Genomic DNA, 8,240 nt, shown 5'->3' on the forward strand with positions numbered 1-8,240 from the left:
TGCACGCGCGGCAGAGGCCTCAGAGGAGCAGTGAAACAAGTTTGTCGTTGTACTGACAGATAAGACGGTGTTTTTGTCTGGTCCAGATCTCACAAATTGTTGGAGAAGTCAGCCGTGCAGCGCTGAAAAGGAAAACAACTGTAAAACGCTGCGATCTCTCTGCATCTGCAGCCGGATCAGCTCCTCTGCACTGACAAACACCTGGGTCTGCCACAGCTCGGGGCTGATCTTCCAGCAGGTTGGACCTGACCTCCGCCCTCAGCGCTGACAGCAGCCATCTGAGGAGAAGGTTCTCCTGCAGCATCAACAACTCTGCAGTAAGGAGTTTGTCCTCTGCAGTGGAGCTGAGCTATCTGATGAAGACATTCATCTCCACCAGGTGGAACAAGACACATCTCGGTGGAGGCACGCTAACTCCTTTATCCCTCTGCGATGAAGCGATACAGATGAAGGCTCATGCTGTGGCAGGTTGGACTGTTATTCTGCCCAACACAAAATAGCCTTTCGCTTTGTGTGTGTGTGTGAGTGTGTGTGTGTGCACGATGGGTGGGACTGCAGGTCTGTGAACAAAAAAAGGACAAAAAGAAAGATTTTCTTCCTCTCCTGAAGAACGACCTTCTCTGCACATAGTTCACCTTCACAGGTGGTGGATATCAGCTACTGCGACGTTCCGTTCTTCTTTACTGGAACCTCTTTTGCACCAACAGAACAAGAACTTTTGTCTCACAAACCACCAGTTCAGGAGGTTGAATTGAATTACAGTGTCTTGTATTTTCCATCTGGAGGTTCAGACTGACACGTTTTTCTTTATGCAAAACAATTTGTCTGAAAATGAAAACAAAAATGCAGGTTTGTTTTTGAGCTCAAATCTGCACTAAAATTGTTTGCATTTCTCTGTAAAAAAAACAACTAGTTTTTGCAACGAAATTTGTATGCAATTAAAATGAAATTATTTTTTAAATAAGAAAGAAGATAAAAACAGCTGAAAAATGATACATCAAATAAAGGTCAGCTTTATTACTGTACAGAAAACCACTGATATCATGTTTTTCATCTGTAATAAACTGTAGATTATCTTCAAACAGGTTGCCCTCTTACAGGTTTTAACATTAAAGATGACTTAGAAAGTTTTGCTTTAAATATAACAGTGAAATTTTTATTTCTATCCCAGCTGACTGTTTAATGCTCTCTTTTCTGTTTGACATTTGATCCAAACAATGCATTTAAAATAGCGAAAATATATTAACGACATTAACTTTATTTTTTATCATTTATGATTTATTTATTTCCCCCAAAACATGTAAAATATTTTTTTCTGATGGAAATAACAGAATAAAAACGCAGGACAAAGATGAAGGCTTTTTTAGTCTGATGTTTTGCGTCCAAAAATGCTCCTCAATGGTTAATAAACCACATCTGACTGAACACAAATGATTACGCAAGTGCCCCTGCTTAAAAAATAAAAGCCTAATAAAAAACAATTTTAAAATACTTTAGTTTGATTGCGCCCTCCAGGCTGAAATAAGGAACTTGTGATTTGTGTGCGTAAAATGCTGGAAAACGAAGAGAGATGTCGAAAGTTTGATGCGCCGACGTTCATAAATGAAACTTCATAACAGCTTATTTTAATAGGGGGCGGGGCCTAAGGAAAACGGGAATACCGATCCGCCCCGCAGAAAGGAGGACCTGGCTGACAGGAGGACGCGCGAGCGCCGCAGAGGAAAACCTGGTGCTGCCGCGTCCGGGACTCAGATATGCGCTGGAAAAGTGAGGCGAAAGTTGAGTGTTGCGATGTCAAAGGCAGAGAGCGCGAGTCTCTGTCACCCGATGACCAGGTGAGTGACAGACATCCCTCCGACCAGAACAAATGGGGACTTAAACGGCCAATTAAATTGGAGCGGGCCTCGGCAAGCGGCGGCCCCCGGTTAGCGGGCAGATTTCAGGATTTGCAGAAATGTCACAGAAAATGACTTTCCTGAATTCTGCAATTAAAACTCAAGTAGTTAATGAGACCTCTTCACCTTTTGTTGCCCGGTCAGACGTTTGTGGCGAACTTAGTCTTTTAATTGCTGTTATTAAATAAATCAATCCCCCTTTTTCTTGGGGCCCCGCGCTGCTTCGGTGATTGACAGTCTGAATGGGTGTGTTGGTTCACGGCGCAGCCGCAGCCGAGGCACAAATGCACGCTCAAGAACATAATGCACGTGCGCCAAGTATGAGGTCGAGTGTTGTCCGTTTTTGTAAGTAATGACAATCCCGGCGTTTCAAATGTCATGGCGGTAATCGGCGGCGTTGTCATGGTGAAAAGTGGAAGGCATGATATTTATGGGAAGGAGCGCGAGGCATTTAAGCCAGCTGCCACCGTCTGACGAACCGACAACCTCTTCCCGCCGCAGCTTTTCGTCATGTGTGAGGACTGCAAAGGAGACGAAGAGCTGCTCAGCAAATGCTCGAGGGAGGCCAGACGCGACATCATGGTAGGCTGGCGCGCCGCTTGTTCGATTCCTCTGAGCATAATTGTCCCTATTAAATTAAAGCCGCTGCGATGACGTTTCTGTCACACATTTCAAACTTTTGCAGTTTTAGAAATAAAAACAAAGCCTCCCCGCCATGTAGTTCACTCCTCTGCAGCGTCAGTGGGATGTGAACCGACAACGCGCAGCTCACGGTGGTCTCCAGGTCGGAGGCGTTCTTGCGCGTAATCTTCAAACGGCTGGTTTGTTGTCCTCAGGGCGCACCGCTGGAGGTTCTGGATGAGGACGCCGCGTCCCCGCGGGCCATGGCCTCCGCGCCTTTGCACTGCAGGAGCGTGTGCGCAAACTGCAACGAGGAAATAGTGGATAAGTATTTATTAAAAGTAAGTTTCTGTTTGCTTTGCGTTTAGCAGCGTTTGCGTTTGGATTACTGCGGTTTCGATGAAAAAGACATGAAGTAACAGCCCCGCGCGCAGGAGTGCGCAGGCCGACCCACACTTGTCTTCAGTTAATTGATCGTGTCTTTGCTTTAGGTTAACGACTTGTGCTGGCATGTGCGCTGTCTGTCCTGCAGCGTGTGCCAGACTTCACTTGGCAGCCACGCGAGCTGCTACATCAAAGAAAAGGAGATTTTCTGCAAACTGGATTACTTTCGGTATGTGCACGAGCTTTTATTCTCGTTTTTAAAAATGAAAAATTGTATTTAAATGTAATAACAGCAGAAAACGGCACCACATTTGCGCACATCAGCGGATAAATCGGAAAGTTCGGCCTGAATCTGCATTCCTGTGCAACTAAAGTCCAACAACGTGTATTATTATTAATTTATTTATTCATATTTTTTAACAGCGCATTTTTTTTTGTAAAATAACGAACATTTTGCACAAATACCTCCTTGAATTGCCTAAAAGGTTGTTAAGAATAAAACGGCCTCAAAGTCCCGGCTTAGATAAAATAATGATGATCGAGCATCGTTTTCAACGTCTGGCTCTCCCGGTGTCTGATTTGCTCCACGTGGCCCGTGCACTGCAGAAGATACGGCACCTGGTGCGCGTGCTGCGGCCGGAACATCCATTCCACGGACTGGGTTCGCCGCGCCAAGGGGAACGTGTACCACCTGGCCTGCTTCGCCTGCTTCTCCTGCAAGAGGCAGCTCTCCACCGGGGAAGAGTTCGCACTGGTGGAGGGGAAGGTGCTCTGCCGGATCCACTACGACTGCATGCTGGACAACCTGAAGCGGGCCGTGGAGAAGGGTGAGCCGGCTGGATAGTGGAGCCGGAAAAACGGGCTCCGGTGATGATGCGGACGATCAAAGGGTTTATGCATGCCGATGAACGTCTACAGGAACCGGAGTGAACATGGAGGGAGCCGTTCCCACGGAGCAAGAGATCAACCAACCCAAACCTTCCAAGAGAGCCCGGACCAGCTTCACCGCCGACCAGCTGCAGGTACCGGAACCGTCCACGCGCATGCGCCCATACCAGACTATTTCACTAATTTATTTTTAGGTTTTTGCCAAAACCTGATAGAAATTATAGATATTAACTGTCAGATGATAAAGAACTCCATTTGTTCCGACAATTCTATCTGTCAAATTCACTTTTTCTATGTAACCATGAAGACAAAACAAAGCAGTGAGTTCTGGACTGAAAACGCGAATTCAGACTTTACTTAATTCTAACTCTTCATGCAAACATTCGCAACACGAAAAGTTTAATATGAATCAGAACAAAAAATAAAAAACTACAAACACACAAAATAGAAAAAATAGAAAATAGAATAATCGTAAAAAAGGAATTCGGAGATTAAAATGTTATGAATTAAAATGTTGTCATTTAATTTTAATAAAACTCAAAGCAGAGAAAGTAAACCTGCTAAAATAAATAGAAATATATATTTTAAAATAGTTTATATTAAAAAATAAAGACATTTTAAATGAAAAAATGAATGTTTGATTTAAAAAACTTTTAGAAAAATAAGAAAAAATACTAAAATATAAATGTTTTAGTGGAAAGCTAAAAGACTTTTTTAAAGTTGTGTAAAAAAATCTCCACAGAAGATGTGACGTTCTCGTTTTCCTCAGGTGAGGAGCAGCTTCAGCGAATGATGGTTCTTACAGGGAGAACGGCTGGTGCTTCAGAACCCGAAAGGTTCTGGTGAAAGCAGACAGAAACCATTAAAAGTTTTAAAAACTGAGAAAGAGGAAAATAAAATCAGTTCTGCAAAAGACAGACCTTCATGCATGCATGTGACTGTTAAGACTAAAAATGTCAGTTGTAGATAATGAATAAAAGAAATTGAATAATTATTCTGATTTGATATACTTTTGGACTTCTTTGGATCATATCATCAGCATCCAACCTGAGCTACAGGTCATTATGAACATCATTTTTAGGAAAACTTAGATGAAACAAAAGCGGAAACTCTAAATATCTTGCAAAAGTATTTGGAAACTCAGCTTTTGGTTTGTGACTTGTAGTTTCTTTATGCATCTGTCAAACTGTTTTTTAGATTTCCTGAGCTTCTTCCACTTCAATCCTTATGCATCATTTTACGGTTTTAACGTTTTTTTTGCACTTTGCCACAAATGTGAGAACATGTTGGCATATTTTACCAAAATTAACGAACTGCAAGAAAAAAAAACATTCAGGTTTCATTAAAAAAGAAAGCCACTGTCTTGTCTTTTTTAACAAAATAGATCTGAGCGGTTCTCCTCTGCAGGACCAGATGACTTTTTTTCTTCTAGTTCTTATATTTGTTAGAATCCCTTCATGTTTTTTAACGAAAGTCTACATTCAGGATTTTCCCTCCAAAGTAAAACAGTATGAGATAAAAACCTAAAGAGAATCTTAATAGTTGTTCCTCTGAAGTTCTGAATGGATGTCCTTTTAAACCTCCTCAGATTTTTGCAGCAGCAGTGATCACAACACGGACTTTATCTTCCACACAATAGATCCTCCTGCTCGTGTTTCCATGCAGGTGATGCAGGCTCAGTTTGCTCAGGACAACAACCCTGATGCTCAAACTCTGCAGAAGCTGGCGGAGGAGACGGGCCTCAGTCGCAGAGTCATCCAGGTCAGTCAGACTAAACTGATGACGGAACAGATGAGCGACAAACATCTGAACCCAAAAGCAGTTTCCTCAGGGATGAATCACTGCAGTCTGCAAGTCAGAAGGATTTTCAGGTTTCATCTTCCAAAGGTCTCTGCATGAACGTGCATCAGGTGACCGCACAGCAGAGTTCTGCGACCTTCAACGTCAAAAGAGCCGTTCGGGACAATGACACTGAACAAAGTCTGATTTCGACCTTTAGGAAAATAAAACTCTGATTTCTATTTAGGTTATTGTTACTGATAAATATAAATGAGCTTTATTTTCTTGCATAAATAAAACAAACTTTAAGAGAAAATAGCCGTTTTTAAAAATATGAAATAGTTTATGACTTTAGACAAAAGTTCACGTTACTTCCTTTCAAAATAAAAGGCCTGTTTTATACGGTGGTCGAGAGGTGAAAGACACGCTTACATTTAAGATACAACAACAAATCCCAGTGAACAAATACTAAAACACAACAGCAAATCCTGGTGCAAATTACCAAATACTGCATCACAAAAAGCAACCCTGTTACAAATGAATAAATCCAGAAACACAACAAGCAGAGACACGGCTTCTAACAGAAAGGGATGTAAGATAAAACCAATCGTGTATGATTTTTTTAAAAGTTATTTATTACTGTTTTTTTTACGTGGACATTATAAAAAAACAGTCCAAAAGCATTTTCTGAATTGTATTACTACATAAAAATTACAACAATGTATAACAAGGGAAAATTTTTGTGCCACTTCCAGTTTTAATATTCCCTTTCCGTTTGCAGCTGCTCGCTTTCCTTAATATTTTCTCCGTCGTTTATTTATTTATTTTGTTATTCATATACAAACCAAATTCAGGTCAGCTAATGTTGAAATGAGCATTCAAAAATATAAATTAAATACTCTTGTCCATCTTTGGCTGTCGTGTTATGCAGCACAAGCTTAACGGAAAGGGAATACCCTTAATGATCTAACAAACTAGCACTAAATTAGATCTAGTTAAGTGACCCCCTACCGTAAGGTTCGCTTAAAATCCTCAAATTTTGTTCAAAAACAGAAAATCGGCTTGATTATCCGGTGTGCCTTAAGTAGGAATTCTTGTTGAACTTTCTGACCTCCAAATGTGTCTAAATATTTGTCTTTGCTAAACTAAGAAGCTGCACCTCTTGATGGATTGCTGGGGCATTATGGGTACTGTAGTCCTTTTCCTCGCAGAGTAATACGTACTGTCTAAAGTTTGAGTTACTCTACTTTAAAAAAAATCACCACTTGCTTTTAACTTTACAGTTACTTAAAAAAACAGATTTCTTTAACCACAGAGATGACGGGGTAACACGGAGGGGTAAAAGAATCCCATTTGGCTCCAGAACTGCAAGTTGCAGACCAGAGGCTCAGAGGGATTTAGACCATAATAAACCATTAACTTCATGATTAATGTAGTACTTAAGATACTTTTCCTCATGGAAAAATGCTGAGGGGGCACAGTTTGATTCGGGTCTGTGAGCCATCACAAGGTCCACTCACATGTTGAGGCATCCAGAGTTTAAGAGAAAAAGCTCCGTAAGGAGAAGATCCAGGAAGCTTGTAGTGATTCCTTCGCTGGAACATTTGTTTAAAGTCTGTATCTGAACGTCTGCAGCGTTTCATTCACTTTGTGCCCCCTCCAGGTCTGGTTCCAGAACTGCCGAGCACGCCACAAAAAGCACGTGAGTCCAAACCACTCCTCCAGCAGCCCCATGACCTCCTTGCAGTCCGGCCGGCTGCCTCAGTCCACCCCCATCCCGGAGGAGTTGCAGTACACGGCGTACGGCGGCTCGGAGGGGTCCATGCTGTCTGCCCTGCACTCCTTCATAGACAGTGAGCATGGCGCCGTTTTTCCAACCTCCATGTTTGCGTGAGTCCGACCTGCAGTAATTGTGCTGTGTGTGTCTGCAGTCCACTCTTCTTCAACCATCTTTCAACCGCTGCTGCCGGCCCACACCATGACCTCCCTGCCGGTTTCCCACGCCTGAGCTGGACTCTCACGTGTACCCACCCCCACACACAGCAGCCTCCTCACTCCTCCGTAGAAGCACCACCATTCCGACATCCACCCTGGACTCCATTTAGTTTTCTTTCTGGACCGTCATTCCTCTTTCCGTGTTTCTGTTTTTGGTCACAAGGTGATAGTTGGTTACCATGGTTACCCCTTCCATACTGTACCGTCTGATGTTTATCACAGAACTGTGGAGTTTTCCTTTCTTCTGTGTGTCGTTAGAGTTTAAAAAAGTCGGCGTGAAAGGCGTCAGATATAAACGTCCATATGAAGGTGAACTTGTTGAAATGACATTGTTGCAATTTAATTTATTGTATGTGAAGTTTGTTCGAAGAATAAATGTCTAATTTCCCAAAGCTGGGATGTGAAGGAGCAAATAAATGAAAAGACTGAAGATATGATCTGGATTTAGGGTTAAAAAATGGATGTAACCCTTGTGCTATCCTAGGCATTTTAACATTGGGAGTTGGGTCATTTAGACCCACTAAAAAGTGCTCTGAACCTTTTTTCTTCAATGATTTGTGATCTTCACTGGTGTCCATGGATTACATGAAATCTTTCCACCTTTATCCACCTTTGTCATGGTAGGAAGAACACGTCAATGTAAGGGTGGGGTCATCTAAGATAGCACAAGGGTTAAAG

The 8,240-nt window shown here is 42.2% G+C and overlaps 1 protein-coding gene across 4 annotated transcripts; it reads left to right on the forward strand.

The window, feature by feature from the left end:
- The first annotated feature begins 1,658 nt into the window (after positions 1–1,658).
- On the forward strand, positions 1,659–7,954 carry LOC100049403 (LIM/homeobox protein Lhx8). Of its 4 annotated transcripts, none has more exons than XM_020702226.3 (9): positions 1,659–1,835; positions 2,397–2,477; positions 2,732–2,857; positions 3,008–3,129; positions 3,510–3,727; positions 3,819–3,922; positions 5,454–5,549; positions 7,231–7,420; positions 7,499–7,954. In XM_020702226.3, exons 1-9 carry the CDS (start codon positions 1,755–1,757, stop codon positions 7,573–7,575), a joined length of 1,095 nt encoding a protein of 364 aa, XP_020557885.1. In that variant the 5' UTR covers positions 1,659–1,754; the 3' UTR covers positions 7,576–7,954. The 4 variants fall into 4 exon arrangements, with proteins under 4 accessions (XP_020557885.1, XP_020557884.1, XP_078801860.1 ...); XM_020702225.3 differs by having other exon boundaries at positions 1,660–1,835; positions 3,507–3,727; XM_078945734.1 differs by lacking the exon at positions 2,397–2,477 and having other exon boundaries at positions 1,661–1,835.
- The last annotated feature ends 286 nt before the right edge of the window (positions 7,955–8,240 follow it).

The sequence above is a fragment of the Oryzias latipes genome, chromosome 4, assembly GCF_053564925.1.
Source record: "Oryzias latipes strain Hd-rR chromosome 4, Olatipes_Hd-rR_3.1".
NCBI lineage: Eukaryota > Metazoa > Chordata > Actinopteri > Beloniformes > Adrianichthyidae > Oryzias > Oryzias latipes.